The sequence below is a fragment of the Lepidochelys kempii genome, chromosome 6 (genome assembly GCF_965140285.1).
Source record: "Lepidochelys kempii isolate rLepKem1 chromosome 6, rLepKem1.hap1, whole genome shotgun sequence".
Lineage (NCBI taxonomy): Eukaryota > Metazoa > Chordata > Testudines > Cheloniidae > Lepidochelys > Lepidochelys kempii.
Window position 1 is genome coordinate 27044428 of NC_136385.1, and position 27891 is coordinate 27072318.

Below are 27891 nucleotides of genomic sequence, written 5' to 3' on the forward strand. Positions count from 1 at the left end.
CAATCAAGGACATCTGGCTGAAGAACTGAACTCTTGACCACTATTACAGGAAACTGCAAATAGCTGATGACGTCCCAAAGCAACTATGCAGAAACAAACTAAAACAACAAAACAAAATTGGGGAAGCATTTGGAAACCTTGTCATGCAGAGTTAAAATGAGACTCTCTCAATGTATTTTCCCTCCCTGAAAATTCCAAACCAGTATGTTTTATAAACACTATCTTCAGATTTAAAGATCAGTGACCTGAACCATTTATATTTGAGTTTAATTTGACTTCACCGGAGGCAAGCTTCTTGGCAACAATTTGGCGTTGACTTTGCTAGAAAATTAGGCCGCTTAAGACGCTTATCTTGATACAGCGTTAACTAATGGCAACTTAAAGACAGATTTATTTGGGCATAAGCTTTTATGGGTAAAAACCCACTTCTTCAGTTGCATCTGTGAAGAAAGTGGGTTAGTCTGTACCCACAAAAACAACAAGGAGTCTGGTGGCACCTTAAAGACTAACATGGCTACCCCCTGAAACTTGACATTAACTAATATGACTTTGCAGTCGGTTTAGACATGGACAACATGAGTTCAGTGTTTGTTCCAACCACTCATGGCTAAACCTTTCCTGCAACCAGCAGACAAGTTGTTACAGTACCTGTGCGCTGTCTATGCTGGTTGTGAAATCATGTTCTAATTCATATGATGCAGGTTGTAGCTTCCTAGGGAAGACAAGCTCCTTGTGCTGTATTTGAAGAGTTTGAAGAAAATAGGTACTGCTTAAAAGGATTGTCTTGAAATTTTAGTAGAGATTTCTGTTCACTAAAGCCTTATACAACTTTCTAGTTTAGACTGTCTTGACTAGACTGGGATAGTCATGGTAAAACCCAATAGTTCTGAGGTAATTACATTGGTCTAAAAGTGTTTTACATCAGTATACCTATTCCTGTAAGGAAAGATGCATAAACTATACAAGGATAAGCACCTTTATACAGGCGTAACTACATCCACTCTAGAGGTTGTACTGGTGCAACTAGATAGGATTTTTAGCCAATCTCTAAGTTAATTCATTAGTTTTGTGTATATAGATTAGGCCTAAGGAGCAATCAAAGCCATTTCTGAATCCTCACCCTGTAAATATGTAATTAACAACAAAATAGCAATTGGGGAAAGATTTTAAATGATTGAGCCAAAAATAAGGCTGGAATTTTTTCAACAGACCATAAGGGAGATAAATGTCCAAATCTCACTGACATTCAATGGAATCTGGGTGCCTAACTCTCTTGGACTCCTGAGAATACCAGCCTATCTGCACAGATATATTTTAACTAAAGCAAAATACCTCCATTCTCAGCCTAGGTCAGTACAATGTTGTCTTGTAGCAAGCCACCTTTCTGTGTCAGTGGAGTTTTAATTCCCTGGCCACCTGTGTAGCGTATTAGAGCTGATCCAAAAATAGGAAGTACGTTTTGCCAAGCAATTCTTATTTTCTCAATTGTTTCATGGAAAAACATTGAAATTTTTTCAGATTCTTCTTTTGGGGATTTCCCTCTTTCTTCCTCTTTTCGTTTTTGCTACTGAAAAATGGCCAGGGGCAAAAACTGGAGTTCTGACTCTTCAACACTGAGAATTTTCAGTTTTCATTTCTTCTCAGAAATAAAACTTCACCCCACCCCCCCCAAAAGTGTGGGTTGTGTGGTTGGGTTTTTTTTTAAGACTGCTGGTTTGGAATCAGAAATTCCATCAAGCTCTCTTGCCTGTGTATAGGCGCAGAAGGTAGAAGCAGGTATCAAATTTCCCATTGGGGTGAAACATACTATCTTATATTAGCTATGCAGAAATATTCCCCCTTATGGTAACCTCACTAGGGAAGTGGAAATAGCTGCATGCTTACCCTGTGTGAGCTTACTCCCTAAGCCTGGTGACTATGGAGATGCAAACAACTGTGAACAAGTAAAAACAAACTGAACAACCCACAAAACAAACCCCCCCAAAATAGCCAGAAAAACCAGATCTCAGTGTAATGCCGCTTAATATTTATCAACCCCACCCCCCATGTGTTAAACCTGAGCAGCTGTGATCAAAATAAATGCAATAGAATGTCAGAAAGCCATGGGAAGTGCAGAGGAGCCTCCATGTCTCCTACAGTGCTTGAGAACTGATGGGTTAAAAAAAACAAAACCCCAATTGTAAGGCCTTGCCAAGACATGCTTTGGCCATATCTCTGCTAGGACATCCCTAGTGCATTGCATTGGGGCTTGCTTAGGTTTGGGAGAAGACTGAAGGCTCCAGAGAGAGAGAGAGCTCAGAGGATGAGTGCATGCCAGTGCTGCCCATTTTGTAGAGCAGAATGGAGGAGGCAGCTTGTGGAGGTTTTAGCCCAACAAATGTTACTGACACCTAGGTGGCAGGGGATCAGGTGTGGCTAAAACTAGTTCTTCGTTGCTAACTAGTCTGTCCCGAGTTAGAAGTGAGGACAAGGAACAGTTGGTTGCCATTGGCTTCCCTGGGTGACTAATAGGAAGACCAACAATGTTCTGTTCTGTATGAGGTGGTCACTATAATGTACCCTTTCTATCAACTGCCATCTTAGGCCCTTCAGGCAGACTGATAAGGGAACTCTGGAGCTGCCACATTTGAACAGATTAATCTTTCTCCTAGTCTGCCATCCTAACCGTGGCTAAGATCAGATGCTTCAGAGGTTGCTATTCAGTAGATAGGAATCACCACTCGGGGTCAGATCAGGGTCCATTCAGTGCAGTATGTGGTCCCTGACAATGGCCAGCTCTGGCTGAATGAGACGAAGGTGCAAGAAACCCTTCAGTAGACAGCTATAGGATAACCTGCCCCTAGGGATAACTTCCTCCTAACAGTCAATAGCTAGAGGCTGGTTCATTACCTGAAGGTTTATATTGCTTTTGAGATTTTTTTTTCATTTACTGTGACTCTGGATAGTTTTGTAATCCCTATCAATGTCCAGGGTAATCTGTTCTGGTGAAAAATATCTAAGCCACATGAGAACCCCATGAAGGGTGTAATGTGTGATTTCTCATGATGTGCCTGAAAATGGAACTACTGACCCTCTCTTAGCTACAGTTGGGACGGTGGGGGTGGCTGTAGCTTGGAAATTTTTAGATTCAGGCCAGTGCTCCCCACTCAAATCCCACAATATAATTCTATATAAATGCTGCTATTTGTAGGAAATGTTTTAGGTCTGTGCAAGAAAAGATGCTTTTGAATCTCTCCGCAAAAAACCCCACTTTATTTTCTAGAAACTGTTTTAAGCCTCCTGGTCTTTTATTTTTTTTTAAAAAATCCCTGCTGTATTGGCCTATGTGGAATGGCCCAGAGTCACTAGTGGCTTTGGGTGCCCAATCTGAGACACCTTAAAGGGACCTGATTTTTTCAGAAACTGCTGATTTGCCCGCTCTCTGAAGCTCAGACCCCATTAAGGTATGTCAAGTTGGGTATCCCAAAAGATGAAGCAAACAATCCTAATCATTCTGAAAATCCCTGGCCAATAACTGCACTCAAAAGCAATTAAGAATGGAAAAACTCTGATCACTGCAAAACTAAAGGGTCTCTTCTCTCCCCCCGCACTGCCCCTCCCACTCCTGCAACCTCAAATTTACCTTTAGGGAGATCAAATTAATTATAAAACCTAAAACTAATGAGATTCTGTTTTCTTGACTGAGTGTGGTTTGAGAGCAGCATGAAATATACCACAACCTGTCACCCGTGTTCTATGTAAAGGGAATTCATCTCTGTCTAGTTCTGAGTGACCAGAAATTGAAGCTACTGCTGTGGGTTCCAATAAAGAACTCGGAGGCTTAGAAACAGAACCCTTCTTTCAGTCTGAAACTGGATCCTACAGCCTAGGAGGCGGACTATTAGTTGGGGCAGTGTGGAGCAACTTGCATTGCCACAACCTGTCCTGTTTCTGGGCTTGCACGGTTTGGGATTCACTTAAAAATAAAGCTAAAATTCCATTGATTTACTGAATGAAAAACAAGGTGCCTTTACAGTGGGGGTTTTCTACAGGTTGCTTCACTGCTTTTTGTGGGTCCCTTGTTTGGTTTTGTAGCCTGATCTCCAATTGGAATATTTTAAATGAAGCTGCATATAGATATAGAGCTGTTCTTAGATCTTCAAGCTACTCTGGAAGTGTGTGCATGCACTACAGATATATATGCTACAGATATGTAGTGTACAGTCATAACCACCTAAAGCCCTCAGCATAAGGTTGCTGGCTGTAAAGGATTTTATTTATATTTTTCTCACATTTGGCCTCCATACTGCAGGAAAATCTAGCTCTAAAAGGCACTTTCCTGCTCAGAACTCAGGCAGCACCTTGAGGAGGCCCGCGAGAGAGCGGAGGGCTTGTTGCCGAGGTGGAATCAGCTGGCTTCACTTGAGCTGCCAACCTGATGCAGTCCTGTTAAAATTCTTGGGCTCCTCGGGTGTCTTGTGGTGGAGCAGGCTCGACTCTAACATGGTGGTGATCTTCATCATTGGTTTGGAAGCTAGCTCCTTCAGTTTCCGGGCATCAAAACGTGGTCTGTGGAGAAGGGGCAAGCGGCACCGGAATGAGAATCCCTCCTCTTTCCTTATCCCTTTTTCTTCCTCTTGCTGCTTTCTCCTCTTGAGGGTTGTCATCTGATATAAAATGGCATCCCACATTTTGGTGGCCCTTGATTTAATCAGCCTGTTGTCTTGGCTGGCATTACCTTGAGAGCATTCTGCTTTACTTCCTGCTTCCTCCTGTTCAGCCTTGGCTGGCTCAGTTTCTGGGAATTGGGGCCCCTCAGGTTCCACTGTCAAGTGCTTCTTGAGGCGAGACCATCCGCTAAGCTTGGCTGTAAGAGGTCTGGCCTTCTCCACAGATGGTGGTGGAGGCTCAGCTTTGGGGGAAGGACTGGGAATGGTGGCTGTTGGCTGTGGTGGAATGACCAGCTCTTCCTTTGCTTCTGTGGAGAAAGCCCTGGTATTGTCAGCTGGCACTGTGGCTTCTTGCTTCTGAGCTGTATGGGGAGTCACTGGCCTTAGGCTTTCGCTGTGTGGCTCAGGGAGTTCAGGAACCCACTCTGTTCTGGACCTTGCTGTGTCACTTCCCGGGATTTCTGATCTACTGAATTGGGGATCTGGCATCAGAGGACTGAGGAAAGCAGTCCCAACAGGCTCTCTGGGAGTTGAAGACTTAAGGGTTTTGTAGAGGGGCTCTGCTGTCATGGTGGGAAGCATGGGGTCCTTTGATTTGGGAGTAGCAGCTCCAGCCTCATCAGCATTGAGAGTGACTGGTGCTGGCCCTGCAGGTGGCTCTGAGTGGCTTTTGCCAGTATGGGCTGCTGAAGGCTGCCTGTCCTCACTGCTGAGGGCTATAGAGGACTGGTCTGGTAAGGGGGTCTTCGCTCTGGGTGCCTGTACACTGTGGACACACGCATGCACTTTAGTGACGTGGGTAACCTCCGCCGGGGCTTCTATGACAGGTGAGATGGAAACGGGAGGGTCAGGGAAAACGAATACACAAGGTGCCTGTGGAGAGGGCAGCTGGGTGGGCGTGTCTGGTTTTGTCATCCCTTTTGGTTGCCATGGGGACTGCCTATGCACAGGGGATGCTACTGGAGAGACGGAGAGCTTGAGGTGTTCAGAGATTCTCCTCTGCTCAGTTACTTTGAGTGTGAACGGCTTGGCCTTTGGGAAGGGAGATGAGACATGGTGGATGACTGGCTTGATGGAGAACCGGGGAGGGAGGTGGATGGTGATGTGCATTGATGTTTCTGGGGTCTTCAGCGGGGATAAGCGCTCGCTGTGCTCTAGGTCTGGGCTGGCCTCGCTCACTGGGGAGAGGTTGGACCGGAACGATTTCGCTTGCTGTGAGGCTAGTGGTGTATTCTTCTTTGCAACTTTCTTCAAGAGTCTCTGGAGCCTAAGATTGTCCTTACCAGGTTTCGGTAGTATGGCAGGGGGTGGAATCTGTGGATGGAGGGATTCTGGCTCGTAAGGTGGTGTTACCGTGATCAGCATTTTAATCCCCTGAAATGAAACACACAAAGCTTAGAGCTGACATCAGCAACTGATCCGCTTAACCCTGTGCGTGCTGCTGCACTGTTCGCGCATGCCATGGGGCCACAAAGATGGGTCTGCTGGCAGCAGACCCCAAACATCTGTCTGTAGAATTTCTGAGTGCTGTCCCAGAGGTGTCTGGTCTGTTTCAGAAGCAAGGCTTTACCTGGGAGAGGGAGGAACATTGTACTGGAGCTTTTACCCTCGCCCTCTCAATACAACCAGTGTCTAATCGATATTTCTCCACATCACTCGCACACAACAAAAGGGTATGAGTGACCACCAGTTTAGGGCTATGGGTCAGGATTTGAGATGTTAATAGACTGTTAGAAGCAGGGGTGCTGGAACAATTTTTATGGTGGGGCTGCTGAGAGCCATTGAACCAAACTGTAAACCCTGTGTATGATGGAAACCATTTCAAGCTGGGAGTGCAGTACCACTCCTTGTTCCAAGACCTATGGTTAGAAGCTTGCTAAGCGTCTATCCTCACGATGCCTGATGCTAGCAAGTCCCTTGCATTTTAGTGTTTGAGGCAGCATTTTCCTTCCTACTCCCACAACCCTAGCAATAAAAATTAGCTCTAATTTGGTCTTTAGGTCAGATGGTATTGCTTGTTCCTTCAGCTCTGCATCAAACAAGACCGCTTGCTCTGAGCTGTCTGAAATCCCAGTCTGAGCTCTGCAGCTGGAACCATGTCTACAAAAATTGTTTTTGAGTTTCCCCCTAGAGTACACTCAGGCACCGCCGGAGTCGGGTGACTGGACAGCAAATGTGAAAAATGTGGACTGGGGGAGGGGCGGTGTAATGGGAGTCTATATAAGAGAGACACCCAAAAATCGGGACTGTCCGTATAAAATCGGGACATCTGGTCACCCTACCCCAGAGGCTGGCAAATCCCTAAGCTGTGTGAGCCTCCACTGCCCCAGCTCTTCCCATTCTCACCCTGGGCTGCAACTTCTGTGACCCTGTCTAGAAACCAAAGAAGTTCTTCATGACCGATTCTATAGCTTCTTTGTGTAGAGATTACCAGTAGAGGTAGCCGTATGATCTGAGCAAAGACTGGGAAGTCTATGCAGGGCAGTAGCGTAGCTAGGTGGGGAGTGGGGCAGCAGCTGCTTTCCCACTGAGCAGAAGTGGTACCTTTTTTAATTTTTACTCACCCCGCAGCACGGGTCAGGCAGCGCTCCAGGGCTTCAGCGGTGGGTCCTTCACTCGCTCCGGTCTTCGGCGGCATTTTGGTGGCGAGGGGGTCCTTCAGTGCTGCCGAAGACCAGAGCGAGAAGGACCCCCTCGCCACCAAAATGCCGCCGAAGACCGGAGCGAATGAAGGACCCGCCGCCGAAGACCCGGAGCGCTGCCTGACCTGCCGCTGGGTGAGTACAAGCGGGTCACACCTTGTTTATCTCCACTCCCATTGCTGGGGTAGGGAGTGAGGGTGAGCACCTGGCTTATTCCATCCATCTCTCCCTGACAGACTTCAGCTCCCAAGTGTCACAGATTACTTTTTTCCTCCAGTTATTGCCAGCTTCACAGTTGCTGAGCTGGCTTGGCTAAGAAGTGAGGCACAAGTGAATGAATCTGTCAGCTCCCACTGCTGGATGGTGTCAAGTGTCCTGAAAGAAGGAATGAGCAGGAGGAGGCTGGGAGCGTTCATAGGGGCTGTCAGGTGCTCTGCACCTTTTTGGCAACTGCCAAGCTCATTCCAGCTGCTTTCTTGTTTTGTGGTAGGTAAAATTCTAGTTTTGGGCCATAGTTCTAACTCACCTGGTCCTGGCCTTTGAGGAAGGTAATGCAGTATGCTGCATCAGTGTTCTAGAGGTACAAGCCTTAGTTCACTTGTAAACTACTCTGAGCAAACCTTTTGATGGGTAGAACAGATGTTTCCACTTCAATGCACATGAGGCTTAAACAGCCTTTGGCTGCGTTTGCAATCTGTCTTTCAGCACTGGCTAACTACTCCTGCTGGGAGGCTGGCCTTTTGCTTGCTTGCTACAGAAATTCCTGGCAGGCGGAGTGGTGAAGAAAAGGGAGGGCTAAAGCAAACTGTAAAGTTACAGGTTTCAGAGTAACAGCCGTGTTAGTCTGTATTCGCAAAAAGAACAGGAGGACTTGTGGCACCTTAGAGACTAACCAATTTATTTGAACATAAGCTTTCATGAGCTACAGCTCACTTCATCGGATGCATACTGTGGAAAGCGTAGAAGATCTTTTTACACACACAAAGCATGAAAAAATACCTCCCCCCCCACCCCACTCTCCTGCTGGTAATAGCTTATCTAAAGTGATCACTCTCCTTACAAACTTACAAGGAGAGTGATCACTTTAGATAAGCTATTACCAGTAGGAGGGTGGGGTGGGGGGGAGGTATTTTTTCATGCTTTGTGTGTGTAAAAAGATCTTCTACGCTTTCCACAGTATGCATCCGATGAAGTGAGCTGTAGCTCATGAAAGCTTATGTTCAAATTGGTTAGTCTCTAAGGTGCCACAAGTACTCCTTTTCTTTTGTCTAAAGTTAAAGGCTCTCTACTTCCCCACAGGTTCCAGTTGCCACCTTAATTCCAGCAAAATCTCAGCAGGAAATATTTTCACTGCACAGCTGGAGCTGTTCTCCAGGCTGTAAAGGGTGTGGTGGCTCATCGGCATAGGCAAAAGGCAATTGCTTTGTGTGTGTGCCCACACACAAAAGCCACATAGCATTTTGTGAGGAAGCCTTGAAGGAGACTTGTGTATGTTAGATGGCAACTGCTGGAAATTTGAAGCAGCTGATCACTTTTAAGCAAAGGCTAGAATTAGGCGTAGCTCTATTCCAAGAGCAGCTCTTATGTGTGAAACTCATTTGACCAAAGAGGGCTAGAAATCCCTTCCCCATTGTTCTGTTTCACAGCGTACACACACAACTTGAATAGAACAGATTCTCCTGCTGGAAGGTTGCACCAGAACACTACTTTGTTAGAATTCAGAATGCAAAAGAACCCCAAAACCGAGATGGAGCTCCCTAAGGCAAAGAGGCACAACTTACCCCACCTTCCCGTAGACTGACTGGCTGCTGACTCTGCTGGAACACTTGGCTATGGAGCCCTGTAACCTGCAAGCAAGATCAGAGAAGCCTCCTCCCAGCTCCTAAAGTGATAGCTTGCAGTTCCAACAGAGTCCTCATTACACCAAACCTACCACCCATCCCCAGGGTTGGGCGTCGGAAAGACCTCAAAACACCTGACGTAGGCTTTGCACGAGTGTCGCTACATTGCTGCTGTTACATGAGCGTAAGCTCCTCCTTGAGCTGTGCTGCACCAGCGTAAAGTGGATTTGCTCTGGTGTGGTTGGCTCTGGTAACTTACTAGCGCAAGGTGCAGTAGTGTACGCCCAGCTTCGCGTCAGAGACCTGCATCTGGCTACAGCTACGCGATGAGCTAGGGATGTGATTTTTCCCTTGTTTGGGTACGCTTAAATGGCAGCGTAGCAGCAGGAGCACTGGGTAGCAGCACTGGCTGAATAGTGCTGTGTACAAATCTGCCTGAAACTTGTGGGGATGGGCTCAGCACATCTGTGTCGTTCCTGCTGCAACCTATGCCACCGTGGCTGAGCATAAATAGCAGCGCAATCTAGCTTGCTTGTAGGTGTATGTGAGCAGGGGAATCCTAAGACTATATAAGAGGTTTGCACCCCTTTTGTATCCACATTGTTACACCATTGCAAATGGCTTTTATGCAGGCAGGGCCTCCTAGGCACCCTTCATTAAACGAGAGAGAGAGAGAGAGAGATATTGCTACACTGGAATTGCTACACTGGATGCGAGCAGTGCCTCATCTAGTCCTGTATCTGTCTAATGCTTGCAGCTGTTTCAGAGGAAGATGCCAAGTTCCCCGCAGCTGGGAGGTAATCAGTCCAGTGTGAAAATCTTACCCCCAATAGTTAGAAGCTGGCTTATTATATACTGAAGCATCTGGGTTCATCTCTTCCAATGCTCTTCTTTTTTTTTAAAAAAAAGATCCTTGCTATTATAACTCTAAATATTCTTGTTAATCTATGTGAATGTCCAATTTTTTTAATCCCACCAAATCCTTGGTCTCAGTGATGCCATGAGGCAATGGATTCCACAGATGGCTTCTGGCAGAGTGGGAGTGATACCTTTCATCGCTTTCAAATTTGCCGCCTTTCAGTTTCATAGATTTTTTTTTTTTTTTTGTCGGGGTGGGGTACAACATGTATTTGTCATGAGATCTACCTTCTGTGTCTCCCCCTCAGAGTTCTGCATGCTTTCTGGAGAGCTCTCTCCTGGAGCAATCTGTCCTCTCAGTAGGAATTCCTCCCCTCACCCCTCCCAGTGTTGTGTATTGGAACAATAGCAGAGCAAAGAAAGATGCATTTCTTTGCTTGGTCTTATTGACTGCAGTGGACATTTAAAAGGGATTCATTATAAAATTGAGGGGGAATGAACTTCTCTAAGAACCCAAATAGCTTGTGAAGCTTCAGGAAAAGCAAGTGAATTGAGACTAAGAATCTCATGGGATTCTTAGTGTTAAGTATGTTCTTTATGCTGATGCACAACCTGAAACCTGCCTGGTCTTTGGATCCCTCTTATGCTACTCTACTGTGCTTAGAGAGATGCTTTAATCAAACTTAGTCTCTAGTTTGACCTTTAAACAGGGGAAGTGTCCATGTGGAAGAGTCATTAACTTCAAGATGGAGAAGTAATTTGGGATGCTGGAGTGATGGCACAGAATCAGCTGTTCTGTGTGGAAGAATGAGCTAAGGGAACTTGATACCTATGTTGCTGCAGCTGGTCGCCAAGGGAAAGAAAGCTTTGCTTTCGTATTTTTCTTGGGCTCAGAGGGGAAGACTGGGGCAGCATCACCTCTAGCATCTAAACAATGACTCCTAGGGACGAGCTGACTGCATTGAAACGCATCTCTCTCTCTGCCAGGGTATCATGACCTGTTCAGGACCCTTGCTGCTGTGTCCTTTCTCCTGCCTGTTGCCAATCGCCTCGTGTCACAGTAACAGAGCAGCAGAATCCAGAGGCCTTGAGAGTGATTTGATGTCTTCTCAGACATTCTAGGCTCCCATTCTGGGTTGCAAGCAGCTCCTATACACAGGCTGAGCCACGGTATAGAGGCTGTAAACCCAGGAGGAACACTCAAAAAAATACGGGTGTGGGGGGGGAGCATCTTGGGCTGACTATCTGTAGCCCAGATTATCACTCTCACTAGGTTTGTCCTTTGTTCTGTTTTTCTTTTACAGCGGAGCTTGGTCCTGACTAGATGCAACCCTGTACTCAACGCTGATGCTTCCTCTGCTATAAGGGAGATCACTGAAGGATGTCTTTCTCCCAGTCCCTGGCAGGCAACTTCTCTCTGCTCCAGAACAGCCTGGCTGTATCCTCGAGTGGGAGCATCACCCCACGCTGCTTTTGTGTGGATGAAAGGAACATAATCAGCTGGCTATTGTTCCTCCCTTTAACTTTCTAAATGACTCTTTGCTGTTTTGTATTTGGCTCCTCTGGGCCCTTTTGTTTCCATGCTGGAGATGGGAGGCCATTACTTCGGCCCTCTCTAATCTCTTGAACACATGAAGAGAAGAATCTGCCAACTTGCCTAATCAAGCAGGGGGTAGAAGGCATCTCAATAACCATTGAGAAACCTCCAGCTACTAACTCTTTCGGGGTAGGAGGGATAAAGCTGAACAGAAAAAGATTAAGGGGTATGGTGGGAATGCTCAACAGATGAGGTTGGTGGACTGATTCTTAGAACCACCTCTACTCTGGCCTCCATAATCCAATGGAATCACAACTGTACTGGCAACCTAGACCATGTCATAGGTATCAAAGAACCACCATGTTCTTCTGTGAGTGGGGAAAACTTACCACCTGTTTTGTTTTTTTTTTCCATCTCTTCACCTGTGCCTCTTCTGCTGTGAACTTTAATACGAGGTGGGGAAAACCTATGACTGACCCTCTCCAGGCCAGGTTAGTCTATGCCAGCTGAATACAAGATTCTAATCCAGACTTTTCGAATTCTACAGCTGTTTCCATACTGAGGTGGTCCCTTCACCTGTCCATCACAGTGCCAATCTCTTCCAGACCCTACTGTCCCATGTGAAGAGTGGCAGCCCAGACTTTGGGTTTGAGCCCATGCAGTAGCTCTTACCTTTTGGTCTCTGCTGATGAGTCTGAGAGTTCCTTTTCTATTTGCTGCATACTCAAACCCACTGAGATAATCTTTTTAACATGAGCCCCAGTGGAGCTGTGTCAAGTATTCCTGTCAAAGTGCATCAGCAAACTGTCCTGTGCTCCTGTGTGTGGACTGTGTTGGTGCAGCTCGGAAACCAGCCATTTTCACCACTTTTCACCCATTGGCACTGCCTAGGTAGAAGGGTGTTCTGGGGAGGTAGGGGCTGCTTGTAGGGGTGGGGAGAGCCCTTGAAGATTAGTAAACCTCAGACCTCCACGGTAACCCGACAGGATTTGGTTTGCTCCCAGTCCCTGCAAACTAACTCTCCCGGGTCAATCTGTAAACTCCTTCATGTCCTCTAGCCCACAGTCTTTGGCACATCCCTGATCTTCTCTCATTAAAAATGTTTCTGTTCTTCCCCCTGCAACTTGCTTCTGTTATCCTCAGATAGGAATCCCTGTCTTATGGGGCCTCTCTCATCCCTCAATTTGCTTACTGCTTTAATTGATTCTGTCCTGGATTTACTTTTGTGTGTGTGAGCATTTAATAAAATGTCTGAGGAAGATATTGTAACAGTTGTGGCTCTGAGGGTTTCACTAATGGTCAAAATGGTCCGGTTCATACAATAAAGTTGTTTCCAATGTCTCTGCCCGTCCGGCTACAGCAACATGTTGGGGGAAGCAAAATTTCCCAGCTTCTCTGAAATGAAGAGAGCAGGAGCCCAGCAGATACAAGAGGGTTTAGGAAAAGATCCTGCCACTTAAGTTTTCTGTGGTAGGAGAATTTCTGACTTTCACTGGTAGTGGGGAATCGGGTGAGTAAAATGATCAGATCCTACTTAGGGAGTGGATAAAAGATGGTGGCTGTAGCATAGAGAATTGCTTTCTTAAAAACTAGACCTCTAGAAGGAGCAGAAAGGAAAGCCGGTTATCACAGTCCATAGAGATGGTCACGATCAGTTCTTTGGCTGAAATGCAAAAATTTTACACTGAATCTAATTTTGGAAAGTGTTTGGGCACGGAGCTCTAGGTTTGTGAACCAGTGGCATCACTTCACAGGAAGCCAAAGCCGAACTGAAGGGACAGAATGAGGCAGATAAAGGTAAATGCCCTGGCTGTGGGTATTTGTCTTCAGATAGTTCTAAAGTTGCCAAACCCACTACAAAGGCCACTATGCCACAACTAACCAGCCTTAGCAGTCGTACTACCCTCTGCATGTACAGGCAGAAGCCATGCAGTGCTATCCTTGCCCATGCTATCCAATAATGGTTGGGGAAAGGCTAGTCTCCTATTCTATGGAGGTACTGAAAACAGACAACATAATTGAAGTCTGAAACTAGAAGTCTTTCCAGCATTGTCTTAGCCAAAACTTTTTTTTAATCTGGAGAAGGCCTCTGCCCCAACACACCCTTATCCTTTTAATAAAGCTCAGAAATAAGATGCTGCTTTCATCAGAGCACTGAATTTATCTCTAGGAATCTCAAGCTGGCACCTTGCCCAACATTCAATTCTATTTTGGAGGGGTAGGGAAGAAGGGAGATCTCTTTTTATGTGCCAACACCCTGGCTTTCATAGCAAAACACTGAACAATATCTGTGTGACATGGGCTGTCTTTAGCAAGAGTTACTCTGTCTGGCATATTCACCTTCCCTCCCCCACACTTGGGCCCAGATTCACAAAGGTACTAACTCCCACTGGGATCATTGGAAGTTAGTGCCCAATTACGTCTGTGAATCTGGGCCGTGACGTCTTGGGTCAAGTTACAACTGGTCTCAGTAGAAACAACGGTCATAGTCCAGGTACTGACTTCAATGGAGGAATGAACAGATTTCGTAGCTGCTTCTGTAATCCCCACACCTTCTGGGGGTGGTGTTCTGTCCTACTTGTAACGCCAACAGACCGGAGTTGTCAGCAGGCACGATCAAACCAGGGACCTCTGGAGCTTAGTGCATCAGCCTCTACCGCATGAGCTAAAAGCCAAATGGCATTTAGCTCATGCAGTAGAGGCTCATGCACTAAGCTCCAGAGGCCCCAGGTTTGATCTTGCCAGCTGATGCCTGGGGTCTGTCAGCATTACAAGTGGGGCATTCTTTCTCAAGTGGTCTCAGTGCTACTAGATTGGACAGAACACCACACCCAGGAGGTGTGTGGGTTACGGCTTCCTCTAGAGCATTTCTGTCTCTAGTGATTGGGGGGGAGAGAGAAGACCCAGGAGAAATTGGGCCTGAATACTCTCCGGTTGCTTTCAGGAACTACCTGAAACTGGGAATTTCCATACTTCATTTAACTTTCATACTTGCTAGAATTCCTTTCCCTGGGGCTGCAGTATGGACATGGAGCTAGCATTGGTAGTTGTGGAAGCCAGCTGCCAAGATCATTAAGTAGGCAAAGGACTTGAAGGCAGATGGGGCCTTTAATGTTCTATGAGATCCTGATGTGAAACTCAGCGAGGCCCAGGAAGCTGCCTAAGGCTGCCAGACCTGTTCAGTAGCGAGTGAATGGAAGCAGAGTGGGAGATGTGGTACTGTTAGCATCAGAGCAAAGAATGCCTCAACACTTTCTGCACTCTCCTCCTCACATCTCATCCCTGCACACAGCACCCCTTCCCACAAAGAAAATCCTGACGAGAAGCAGGCCCATTGGGCACATTCTGTCTGGCTGTAATTTCAAGAGTGCTTGGATAGGGGCCAGAACAGCTCCTCTGAGTTGTTGGCCCATTTTCACTGCTTTAGGTATAGAGTCTGCTACCCTTACTCATGTTGTCTAGTACCATAGGCTGTGACTGGTCCCCACTGATGTCTATTGGAGTAAGGGTGACTGAATGGGCCCTTCTGTCATTTACCTCTGTTTCAGAAAATGAAACTGCTCCCCATCTATCTAGATGTTAATATAGCATCCGATGAAGTGAGCTGTAGCTCACGAAAGCTCATGCTCAAATAAATTGGTTAGTCGCTAAGGTGCCACAAGTCCTCCTTTTCTTTTTGCGAATACAGCCTTTGTCACTGTAGCAGCTGAGACCCTCCCAGACATAAATGAATTTATCCTCATGACCCCTGTGATGTAGCAAAGTAGTATCTCCTTTTCATAAAGGGGGAACTGAGGCACAGATTGCCTGCATGACTTCAAGCAAATCGGTTAATCTGTGCCAGAACTGAGAGCTGAATTGAGATGGCTCGGGCCTTAGTCCAGCGCCTTAACTGCAAGACCGTCTTCCCTTCTCTTGTGTTGCTTTAACAATTCCAAGCAACATTCCCCTAGAATGCTGTCAGGCAAGGCCTGAATCAAACCCTAGGTTCTGAATGCCACACCTTGAATTTGAGCTGTCCAGATCTGAACTCTGGACTGAGCCAGTGGTTGTAATGAAAAGAATAGGGATCACTTCTTTTACTAAAACTAGTCCACTTCAGTGCCACTTTCTCGAAACAAATCGACGCACAACATCTGACACTTTTGGTGAGCAATGCTAAAATAACTAACACCGAAACATGTTTTAGTTTCAGCTTTCACAGCCGTGTATAAAATGACAGACTAAAAAGCTGATGAAAATAATTTGAGAAAATCCTCAAGTATTCACTATTTCCAGGGCTTGCTCTGTTTAAAGGTTGAAGGCTGGATTTGAACTAGCTTCTGTTTCTAGCTATAAAATAATCGTAGGTGCAGATTTGTGATTGCACTTATGCATGCCCTCAATTTACATAGTGAAGAGTCTGATTGAAAGCCCCTTGAAACGGACAGACTCCCACTGGCTTCAATGGGCTTTGGATCAGGCCATTAGTGAACAGCCAGAAACAGGGGAATTAGGTAGATTTCTAAGTTAAATTAATTGTGGTGGTTTTTATTTTCTTTTTAAATTGCACTTGTACCTTGTCCCCTCTGGAAATGCAAGCTGGTGTCTGAAAATTTGGTCTGAATGTCAGGTTTTCCTCCTTGGAAATATTAGTGGAACTCCCACAGATATTGAAATAGTACTGGACAAGTGTTTTGAACGCTCTCAGTGCAAGTATACTGACATATCATCCTCTTTTGTTGGGTCTAAGAATCGAAGTACCACTGGAATAAACTTTTTTCCCCTAGCTGTATAAAGAAGTGGGCCTGACGTTGGCCAAAAATATATATAATAAAGAATTCATAGAATTTAAGGCTAGAAGAGACCACTGTCATCTAGTCTGACCATGTGGATTATATAGGGTCTAGAATTTCACCCAGCGAATCTTGCCTTGAGTTCACTAATGGTTGTATGAATAGTTATGCGGTGTTTGAGCTAGAGCATATCTTTCAGGAAGACATCCAGTCTTTGTTTAAAAACTCCAAGTGATGGAGGATTTGCAATGCTAAACAGTTTAAACTTTATTTTCTTTCTTTACATAACAGGGTAAAAGACAGAAGGAAAACTTGTCACTCCAATCCAGGTCTCTGGCATGCATGCATGAGTGGTTACAGATTACACAAGAATGAAAACAACTCTTCATCCCACAGTGTAATCAGATGTTTTATGAAGCTTGTAAAAACCTTGGGTAATTCTAGTTGATGTCCATCTTCTTAATGTTGCAGAACTCTGCACTGCCAGGTTTTGTCCAGAAGTAGCAGTAATGAAGTCTGTCTCTGTGTTATTTCTGGTTTTAATAAAACCAGCAACTATTAAGCGCCAAGTCCAAAATTTAAGAGAGTTATGGCATTGACTTCAATGGGAACCGGATTAGGCCCAGTTTGAATAAAGCATCCCTTGCAAGTTTCAAGTCTGATTTCTACACCAAAGAAGTTTGGATAAGCTTCAGACAAGTATGTGACCTTTCCATTCCAAACTGAAACATCAAGATTGCTGGAAGTTTGCCAGTCACTCAGCACTGGCTGGAATGTGAGAATACCCCTGAATGGCTATTCCACTGCTGATCCTTCAACTTTTGATCCTCATCTCTGGTTTACATAGGATGATGTTTTAGAAATTGGATCTAGCATTCTTCCTGTAGGTTGCTTGGAATTCATGCTTAACACTGGGTTGTAGTGATCAATTTGTAGATGCACAGATCCAGATCTTCAGCTGATATAAATCAGCATAGCTTCATTGAAGTAAATAGACCTAGGCTGAGGATCTGGCTCATGGATTTTAAGGCTACAAAGATCTTATATGACTACCTGCATAACACAGGCCATAGAGTTTCACCCTGTGATTCCTGCATTGAATCAAATGACTTATGTTTGAACTTAAGAGTACATCTTTTGGAAAGACATCCAGCTTTGATGTAAAGACGCCAAGTGTTAGAGAATTTACCACATCCAATGGTTAACTACCTTAATTATTAAAAATGTATGTCATCGTATTTCCATTTTGAATTTCAACTTGACTTCAATTTCCAGTTGGTGGATCTTGTAACACCTTTATCTGCTATATTAAAAAGCCCTCTAATATCAGAGATCTTCTCCCAGTGTGGGAACTCAGAGACTGTGATCAAATTTCTTCTTAATAGTGTCTTATATAAGATCGGAGATTCTGGGTCAGACCAGTGGTCCATCTAGCCTAGTGTCCTGTCTTCTGACAGTGTCCAATGCCTGGTTCTTCAGAGGGAATGAACAGAACAAGCAATCATTGAATGATCTTTCCTCTGTCATCCATTCCCAGCTTCTGGTAGTCAGAGCCTAGGGACAGCCAGAACGTGGGGTTGCATCCCTGACCATCTTCGCTAATAGCTATTGATGGATGTATCCTCCATGAATTTATCTAATTCTTTTTGGACCCCGTTATAGTTTTGGCCTTCACAACATCCCTTAGCAATGAATTTCACAGGTTGACCATGTGTTGTATGAAGTACTTCCTTTCGTTTGTTTTAAATCTGCTGCCTATTAATTTCACTGGGTGGCCCCTGGTTCTTGTGTTATGTGAAGGAGTAAGTAATACTCACTTTCTTCACACCATTCATGACCTCTATCATATCCTTCCCCCCCTCCGCCCCCTAGTCGTCTCTTTTCCAAACTGAAAAGTCCCAGTCTTTTAAATCTCTCCTCAGAGGGAAGCTGTTCCACACCCTTAATAATTTTTGTTGTTCTTCTCTGTACTTTTTTCCAATTCTAATGTATCTTTTTTGAGATGGGATGACCAGAACTGCACGCAGCATACAAGGTGTAGGCGTACCATGGATTTATATAGAGTTGAATCATGATATTTAGGGTCTTATCTATCCCTTTCCTAATGGTTCCTAACGTTCTGTTCGTGTTTTTGAGTGTGGCTGCACATTGAGCAGACGTTTGCAGAGAACTCTCCAGGATGACTCCAAGATCTTTCTTGAGCGGGAACAGCTAATTTAGACCCCATTGTTTTTTATATATAGTTGTGATTATTTTTTCTAATGTACATTACTTTGCATTTATCATCATTTAATTTCATCTGCCATTTTTTTGTCCAGTCACTGAGTTTTGTGAGATCCCTTTGTAATTCTTCACAGTCTGCTTCGGCTTTAACTATTTTGAGTAATTTTGTATTTACTTTACTTTACTCTTTACCCCTTTTTCCAGATGATTTATGAATATGTTGAACAACACTGGTCCCAGTACACATCCATAGGGTACACCATTATTTACCTCTCTCCATTCTGAAAACTGACAATTTATTCTTACCCTTTGTTTCCTGTCTTTTAACCAGTTATTGATCCATGAGTGGACTTTCCCTCTTATCTCATGACTGCTTACTTTCAGAAAGCCTTTGAAAAGGTCCTTAAGCAAAGTCCAAATCTACTGGATCACCTTTGTCCACAGGTTTGTTGACCCCATCAGTGAATTCTAATAGATTGGTGAGGCATGATTTCCCTTTACAAAAGCCGTTTTGACTCTTCCTCAACAAATTGTGTTCATCTATGTGTCTGATAAGTCTGTTCTTTACTGCCTACAATGGCATGTAGCCAAACTGCGACAAATAGCAGCAAATATCTTCAATGGCCAGTGATGGGTCGCTAGATGGGAAAGGCTCTGAGTGACTACAGTGAATTCTTTCCCAGGTGTCTGGCTGGTGGGTCTTGCTCACATGTTCAGGGTCTAACTGACTGGCATATTTGGGATCAGGAGGGAATTTTCTCTCAGATCAGATTGGCAGAGATCCTGGGATTTTTTTTTTTGTTGCTTTCCTCTGCAGCATGGGGCCCACCTGGGTCACTTGCAGCTTTAAACTAGTGTAAATGGTGGATTCTCTGTAACTTGAAGTCTTTAAATCATGATTTGAGGACTTCAGTAGCTCAGCCAGAGGTTAGGGGTCTATTTCAGGAGTGGGTGGGTGAGGTTCTATGGCCTGCAATGTGCAGGAGAACAGACTAGATCAGTGGTTTTCAAACTGCGGGTTGTGACCCAGTACTGGATCGTGGAAAGTAAGGCACTGGGTCACGGCAGCTCTGGTCAGCACCACTGACCGGGCCATTAAAAGTCCCGTTGGCAGTGCTGCCCGACTAAGGCAGGCTAGTTCCTACCTGTTCTGACACTGCGCTGCGCCCCAGAAGCGGCCAGCAGCAGGTCCGGCTCCTAGGTGGGGGCACCATGGGGCTCCGTGCACTGCCCCTTGCAGGCTCCGCACTCCCCTTGGCTGGTAGCTGGGGGGGGATGTGCCTGCGGGCACTGCTTGCGCGCCTCTGCGTAGGAGCCGGACCTGCTGCTGGCCGCTTCTGGGGTGCAGCGTGGTCTGCGGTGCCAGGATAGGCAGGAAGCCTGCCTTAGTACCCCTGCTGCACCGCTGACTGGGAGCTGCTCAAGGTAACCCCATGCCCCAAACCCTTGCCCCAGCCCTGAGCCCCCCCCAAACCCCTCATCTCCAGCCCCATCCCAGAGCCTGCAACCCCAGCCCAGAGCCCTGACCCCCTCCTGCACCCCAACCGCCTGTCCCAGCTCAGAACCCCCTCCCACACCCTGAACCCCTCATTCCTGGCCCCACCCTGCAGCACTCACCCCCGCACCCCAACCCTCTGCCCCAGCCCTGAGCTCCTCCCACACCCTAAACCCCTCATCTGCAGCTCTCTTGGGTCACAGGCATCAAAATTGTCTTCAACTGTGTTGCCAAAGAAAGTTTAAAAACCACTGGACTAGATGATCATGATGATCCCTTCTGGCCTTAAAATCTGTGAGTCTATACTTTTAACCAATTTGCCCCATCCTGAAGTTAGACCTACTGGCCTGTAATTGCTAAGATCACCTCTCGACCTTTTAAAAAAAAATAAACTAAATAGATTGAGCTTCTTAAATCACTCACTGCAAGGTGCTTTCCAGGCCATGAATCAGTCTTGTAGTTCTTCTCTGAACCCTTACCAGTTTTTCAAGATCCTTTCAACATCCAAACACTCTTGTTTCAAGACTGTAGGCGGCTGAGTGATAATTTTTCTTTGGGCCTTCATAGTTTGAGATGGCAGGTAAGTTACTAAAACATTGTATGGAAAGGGAACCGGTGACGACTTGATATTTATAGTACCAAATGAACCCAGGAGATTAGTGCTTCTAAATAAAACATCCTCTTTGACAGATGGAAAGTTTCATTGGCTAAATGTAGCATGAAGACCTATATCAGGTAACACCATCACATGTCACTAGACTTTTGCTTAGCAAGATTTGGCATCTAAGCTATTGTAGATTTGAAAGGCTGGTAATGGAGACATGGTGCCAGGATTCTGAATATTCTGGGATGGTCATGCTAGATGGGGAAGTCAATGTGGGGCTTTGTAAGTTCACCTTTCAGAGCTGCTACTCTTCTCAGCGATCACAATCACAGAACGTTTCTTAGCTGCACGCTTGAATCTGTGCGCTGGTTACCCCTGTACCTGGAAAATGTGAGCTTGAATCTTGGCACTAGTGTATTGACATATATATGGAATCTATTGTCCAGAGAGGCTGGAAGCTTGAATCTGACTATACTGGCATGTGGATATTGCATTTCAAACAGAGGGGCATGTGTCCTGGTTCTATGCTATGTTGATTCTCCCACAGAGGCTACAAATCCTGCCCTGTCACTAATATGCTGGCATCTCTCCTGCTTCACTCCTGGCATTTGCTGATGAACATGGCATTCAGTATGTGGAGGAAAAGGCTTGTGGCCATAGCAGAGACATAAGAAGTCAAATAGTGAGACCTAGACACAATCACAGTGGTAAGTGTCAAAACAACTGTTGGTGACTGAAAAAAGTGAAATACCAGGGCAAAGGTCAGTCATTTCAAATAAAATGTGGTTAGAGAACCTCTCTGCTACCTATATCAACTCAACCCTAGGCTCACCAGGAGGGCAGCAACATCATCAACACAAGACACCTTCTCTCCACTCTTGGATAAAAACCTCACGATGCTGCTCACAAATAACCTCCCTGTCTTGTGCTTGCACTAACCATGTGAGTTGTCCAAAGTTTGTTGAGTTAATCTTTGCTGTCCATCTTGTGCTCTGGTGACCAGTGGATGGTATTGTCCATTAGTCAGCAGAGAGTTCCTTTCAATCTCCCGTTCTCATGCCATGATCTATCCGCTGTTGCTTTTGGCTTTTCCATAGTCTGCAAGACGCCTTTTGCCTTGGTTTGCTCTCTTACACCTACGCTTCTCCACATAACCCTTTCTCCATACCCCAAAGTCCAAGTCAGAGCTTCCACACTACCTTCTTGGAGAACACTGTGCTTTTGTGACAGGCGCCTTGATTGGCAGCACACAAGTATCAAAGCAGACATCAGGTTAAACAGATGGATGAAAAATGATTTTCAGTAGTGAATGAAACGTGGCAGAAGTGATTTTTCTAAGGTCCCCAAAGTAGCTTCAGAGTTCAATCAAACGTACTCCCTCCTGTTTGGTTACAAAGCTGGTGGAGCATGCTGGGATGCCAGAATTCCTCTGCTTATCCAGCATGACCACCAGCAATCCCAGCTTCCTCATTTGCTCCTTCTAAGCGTTAAGGTGCCTCAAATTGGACTAACAGGGCCCACTTCTAGGAGCAAGGGGATAGTTCATTTTCCATGTTCATTCAATCTGTGGCCTCTCTTCTGAGACTGACAGCCAGGGTAGCAATGGTGACGGTGGTGGCTTTGATGGGTGGACACATGTTCACTAGGTATTGCATTGAGATCATCAACTCATTTCATGAAAGTCACGAAAGAACCTTCAGGTGCTGGCCTCTCCTGTCCTGGTTCTAAAGGTGAAAGGCTCCATATTCTATTACCAGTCCTGTATCCATCCAGTCCCCTTATTTATTTTGGTGCATGCAAAAGATGCATCTAAAAATGAAATACAACTGAGAATGTTAACAAAGTAACCAGCCACAATGGGCCAGCACTTCAGGTTCTGTATGTCATCGTAGCTCCATTGACTTTTACAGAGCTAGACTGATTTTCACCAGTTGAGGATCTAGCCCTTTGTTTTCTCCTGCTTGATTTATAATCAGTGTAGATGATCAGCGTCCTTTGTTTATTCCTGCTGGTTAATGAACTTCTTGCTTTCTGTCTTGGCTGTGACATTTCGATAGCTAAACTTTCCCCGCAGAAGGAGGTGAAGCCCTAAAGCTGTACAAAAATCCCTGCTTCCAGGATTTCACATAACTCCCCTAAATTACTAGGGCAGGTGCTGTTACATCTGGCAACCAGGAGCTGTGGGAATGGCAGGGAGCTGGTTGTAGTTCTAGATTCTCACGGTGCATCTACCCAGCGCCATCCGTACTGGGGCAACTCTATCTTAGACCAACTGACCATGTTCCCTGGGGGATGATAGGCCAATTGGGGATTGACAGAGCAGAGCACACCCTGGCTATGCTGTAGGCCCCCTATACAGAGGTGGAGGTAAACTCCTATAGGAGTTGGATATGCTAGCTGTTTACTAACTGAGAGCTCCCCCTATGCTGGGGGACTTCTCAGCTGGATGGCCCTGGCTGCTTTTCTGCACCTGTGTGTCATGAAAGCACACAAAGAGGCTGGAGAACAGTAGAGAATCTGTCCCTGAATGTTTCTGCGGGCCTGATGGGTGATACCTGTGCTCCATGTAATCTGAAGAGCAAGGATTGTGAAATGTAAGGGAAATAGATCTCTCTTTATATCAGTGATGTCCTCTTCCCAGCATTTAGATAAGAATTCAGAAACACTGGACTCCCTCTCTAAGATGAATGATTAACTTCAATAGGTCAGCCAATAGAGGGAACACATGGAAAGGTCTGATTCCAACTCCTACACACAGCAAACATGTGATGCAGTATATTCCTTATGAATACCCCTGACTAACCACTCTTGGCACAGTTCCCTATTGAAAGGAGATGCAATGGTTGCTTAAGTTTATTCTATGGGTATTTTCTTACAGTCTCTCTATATATATCCCAGGCACCGATTCCTAATAAAAGGTGAAAATTGGTATCGGGTATCCTGCTCTGGAAGAAAAGTTTGTGTCATATAAAAATACAGCAAACCCTCTCCGTAAGATTTGAGATAAGCAGCAAAATGTCCTTTATCTAGGTTGTTTGTGACTCAGACATACACACATGAGATATAAGTGAGCTGTAGCTCACGAAAGCTTATGCTCAAATTAAATTGGTTAGTCTCTAAGGTGCCACAAGTCCTCCTTTTCGTTTTGCAGATACAGACTAACCCAGCTGCTACTCTGACACCTACATTTGTTTTCCTTAATGTCATCTTATAGACCAATAGAAGAGATGTGGTTTAACAAGCCACGTAGCTTGACACAACCTCACTTAACTAAGTCCCATAGAGCTTAGACCCCGATGTAAGACTGGATATGAATGATCCTATTCCAGTGTTTGGGGCATTAATTCATTAGAAACTATGGGCCAGTTTGCTGCCAGTAGCTTATTATTCATGTTGGTGACGGTGTACGGAGGACAAGATGTTGTTCTTCACGCAGTTCATGGATGATGCAAAGAATAGAGAGATGGGTGCAATGACCAAAGATGATGCGTGTAAGAAAGAGTGGCTAGAACAAAGAGATCTTATAGAGAGCAGGCAATACAGAAAACAGAGAGATGGTCAGTGGGGAAAATCTCATAGGTGATGTATGAAACAGATGCATGGAATCAAGAGATGAAACAAGAAATACACGCCTTGTACGTGATAACATATGGAGCAGATGGATGAACCATGAAACAAATAGTCTAGATCAGAGGTGGGCAAACTATGGCCCGCAGGCCACATGCGGCCCGCGAGACCATCCTGCCTGGCCCTTGAGCTCCTGGTTAGGGAGGCTCGCCCCCGGCCCCTCCCGTGCTGTCCCTCCTCCCATGCAGCCTGTTTGCTGCGCTGCCAGAGTTCTGGCCCCCTGCTCCTGCCGGGCAGCACAGCAGCATGGCTGGCTCTGCCTGGGTGGTGGGGCTGCGAGCTCCTGCTGCTCTGAGCCTGGGGGAGGGTTAGATAAGGGGCAGGGAGTCCCAGGGGGCAGTCAGGGGACGGGGCGGTTGGATGGGGCGGAGGTTCCAGGGGGGCAGTCAGGGGATGGGGAACAACAGGGGGGGTTGGATGGGCATGGGAGTCCCGGGGGGCTTGTCAGGGGGCAGGGGTGTGGATAGGGGTGGGGGCAGTCAGGGGACAAGGAGCGGGGGGGGGGGGGCGGGTTGGATGGGTCGGAGGTTCTGAGGGGGGTGGAAAGTGGGAGGGGGTGGGGGCCAGGCTGTTTGGGGAGGCACAGCCTTCCCTACCTGGCCCTCCATGCAGTTTCGCAACCCGATGTGGCCCTCGGGCCAAAAAGTTTGCCCACCCCGGTCTAGATATATATGGTTATTATTATGAAGGAGGACTGAAGCATGAGCCAGAGATGATATGCAAAGAGAAGACAGAGAATGCATACCAACTACAGATGAGGCATGAGCTAGAGATATGATACAGTCATGGTCCAGATGATCATGGAACAAATTGAGAATGTACAAATCAGCTAACTTCTCTTTCAGAGAGACGATGCATGGTGCCAATTGATTATGTATGAGGAAACCTATATCATGCTAGGAACAGAAAGATAATGCATAGATTAGGATGTGTTATGCATAGCACGATATGTATACATGAGCGACTCAGAGACGTGATTCATGAGGTAAGGAGGTAATGCACAGAATGTATAGGCAATATGGGGAGCAGCTAGATGACTCATTGAGCAGATGGGCCATGAATGAGAATTATGGAACATATGAATGATGCAAAAAGCACACTGATATTGTATGGAGGAGCTACACATTGCTTGAGACTTATGGACAGCGCCAAGAACAGCTGTGTGGATAAAGTGATCAGAGGGGTGTTGGGAGAAAGCATATTGATAAGATGTTTCATAGAGCAGATGGACCACATCGGACCTGATCCTCCACCTGTGGAGTCAATGGGAGTTTTACTATTGATTTTCAATGAGACTCGGATCAGAGCCCTAGGGAACAGATCCAGTAGACGATGCACGGAGTAGATACTACAGATATTCAAAATGAAGCATGAGCTGAGATTGGATGAATGGAGCATACAGGTGAGTCAAGAAGCAAAGAGATGAGATGACGGGATCAACAGTCCACCAAAAAAATCTGTCTGTCGAGGGGGAAGGGGAAGGCGCAGTAGGAATGCCTGGTTCCTGCCACTAGACCGGAAATGACTTGGCCTCAACCCCTGTCTGGACATTTCCCCTTAAGTGGGACTTGGTAGGGCAATTCAGGCCCTCCCTCTCCACTGGGCCACAGCCCAAGGTCCTGTGGGAAGTAACACCAGCAGGGTCCTCCCTGCAGGGAGTCTGTCTGCCACCATGGACTACTTCCTATCTATGTGCTCCTTCAGTCTGGGGTGTGGCCCTTACAGTCCAAACACACAATAGTTTCACAAAAACTGTCCAAAGGTGGCTAGAGAAAGCACTGCCTGGAGAAAACACTGCCTTACACGTTCTGTAATCCCCTCTCAGGCTCTCTGGTCCCCCCTCTTTGCCTGACTTCCCGGAGAAGTATTTGTCTCTCCTACAGACTGTCCCACCACCCTTTGCCTGGGCTTCTGAGCTCCTTTTAACCCCCTCCTCCAGCCAGAGCACGTGCAGCAGGCCCAGGCCGGAGCTACCTGGGCCTAGTATTGCCTTTTAACTCCTTTGGGCCCGGGGTGGGGTTTGCATACCCCACGACAACCTACATCAAAATGTTTGCCTTTGGCACGGCAGTCAAAACAATCTTGGTTATTCAGGTGACTCTAAGATGAATTGAAAGGCCCTTGCTTCCTTGCAGGTCACGCATGGACAGCCGGATGAAGGCTTCCCATTTTTTCAAGATGCTCAGTTTGTTTCCATGGAAGGACTTCAAACAAATGGGCCAGATCCTCAGCTGATGGAGGCAATGGAGCTGCTCAGATTCATACCAGCCAAGGCAGTGGCCCAATAGATTTCCAGATTATTTCTCTCTTTTCACTTGTTTTTTTTTTTTTTTTTCCATGAATTTTCCTTCTCTGCTTCCAAATAAGGGACTGGGTCAACTGACTGGAGACAGACACCGTGCAAGCAGGCACTGTACAGTTTTGTCCTGTTCACAGCTCTACCAATGCACCTCAGTCCTTGAGCCCTCTACTGCAGAGTAGGACAAAATGCCATGCCAGCACTAAAGGCAGACTATAATAGGCAAGCAGTTAGTCAAGTGAGACTAGCACATATGCTCCCGTCGACATTGCCAAACATGGTACACCGTTCATATAGAAGAAGGGGAGACGAAAATGTGGTATTCCCTTACATTATATCCATGTGCCACTATTTGATCAAAGGCAGTATTTCCTGGAGAAATGCCAGCCATTGGGTTGCCTAGGGGCAATGATCTAGCCAAATGTGGCAAAAATGCTTAATGATGCTGAAAATGCCACAGAACTGTGTGTTCATTGCATTAGTGCTTTCAGTGGCACTGAGAGGAAAAAACCCAACATTACATGTCCTAATAACTGTACTCCTTTGCTAGGGATTCCCCCATCTCACCTGTGTGGGGTTTCCAACCCAATCCATACATGAGTCAGACTCCTTCTTCCCCTGTGTGAATTACAGAATAATTATAGCACTGGGGACAGATGTGAGCCCTTTCCACTTTTTAGCAAGAGCTCCCTCCTCTCCAGCAAACCCTCAAGAATCTTGTTTCCATATATTGTGGGGGGAGAAAGAGGGGAGGGGAAAAACCAGCCTACATCTAAAGAATGAAAAGCTCAAAACACAATTTTTGCTTTTGTACATTACCTGGTGAGTGCTGAGTGATGGTTAGAGGCTGCAGCTTGTTGATCCCAGCTCCGTGTGCTTAAAAACCCGTCTGAACATCCTTGGTTTGGACTCTTCCCTTCCTACAAATGGCAGGGAGAGGGGGAAGGAATTGATCCATGATGCATGCCAAAAATAAAAACAGCCCCACAGCTCCTGACCTAAACGTTTGCTCTTACCGGCTGACAGCAAAGAGGGCTGCTAAAGCTGTCAGCCCCACTGGAGGGCATGGTCTATATTGCTGGGGTCCCCTGCCAACAGGAGGTGGAGACGGGGGAGGGGGTGTGTGAGTGAGGTGAAGCCTGAAGGCTTAAAGAAATGGAAACTGTCACAAGGGTTGTATTAGGCACTGCAAACCTCTACTGGCAAATTAATGCAACTGCATTGAGTGCATCAACAAACCAAATCCTCCAAAGGGTTCTCTTTCAGTCTGTGTTTGTTCTTGTATCTCCAGGGCCTTTGGGTACCGCCTAATTCCCTCAAACTTTCCCAGATCTGGATGCA

The 27891-nt window shown here is 46.0% G+C and overlaps 2 protein-coding genes across 7 annotated transcripts in view; one reads left to right on the plus strand and one right to left on the minus strand.

Moving 5' to 3' along the window:
• Positions 1-12798, plus strand: part of LSP1 (lymphocyte specific protein 1) — an 84600-nt gene extending 71802 nt beyond the window's left edge. For all 6 annotated transcript variants that reach the window (XM_073347235.2, XM_073347240.2, XM_073347238.2 and 3 more), the window contains one exon: positions 11295-12798. The gene's annotated coding sequence lies outside the window, so the exon portion shown is untranslated. The remainder of the gene's footprint in view (positions 1-11294) is intronic.
• Positions 1985-27685, minus strand: PRR33 (proline rich 33). Its single transcript, XM_073347234.2, has 2 exons — positions 27370-27685; positions 1985-6023 (listed from the first exon to the last, which is right to left on the minus strand). Exon 2 carries the CDS (start codon positions 6012-6014, stop codon positions 4398-4400), a length of 1617 nt encoding a protein of 538 aa, XP_073203335.1. The 5' UTR covers positions 6015-6023; positions 27370-27685; the 3' UTR covers positions 1985-4397.
• Positions 27686-27891: the final 206 nt, after the last annotated feature.

What these genes read in the sequence shown, in the direction of transcription:
- PRR33 (XM_073347234.2), bottom strand. Translation starts at nt 6,014, where the DNA reads ATGCTGATCACGGTAACACCACCTTACGAGCCAGAATCCCTCCATCCA.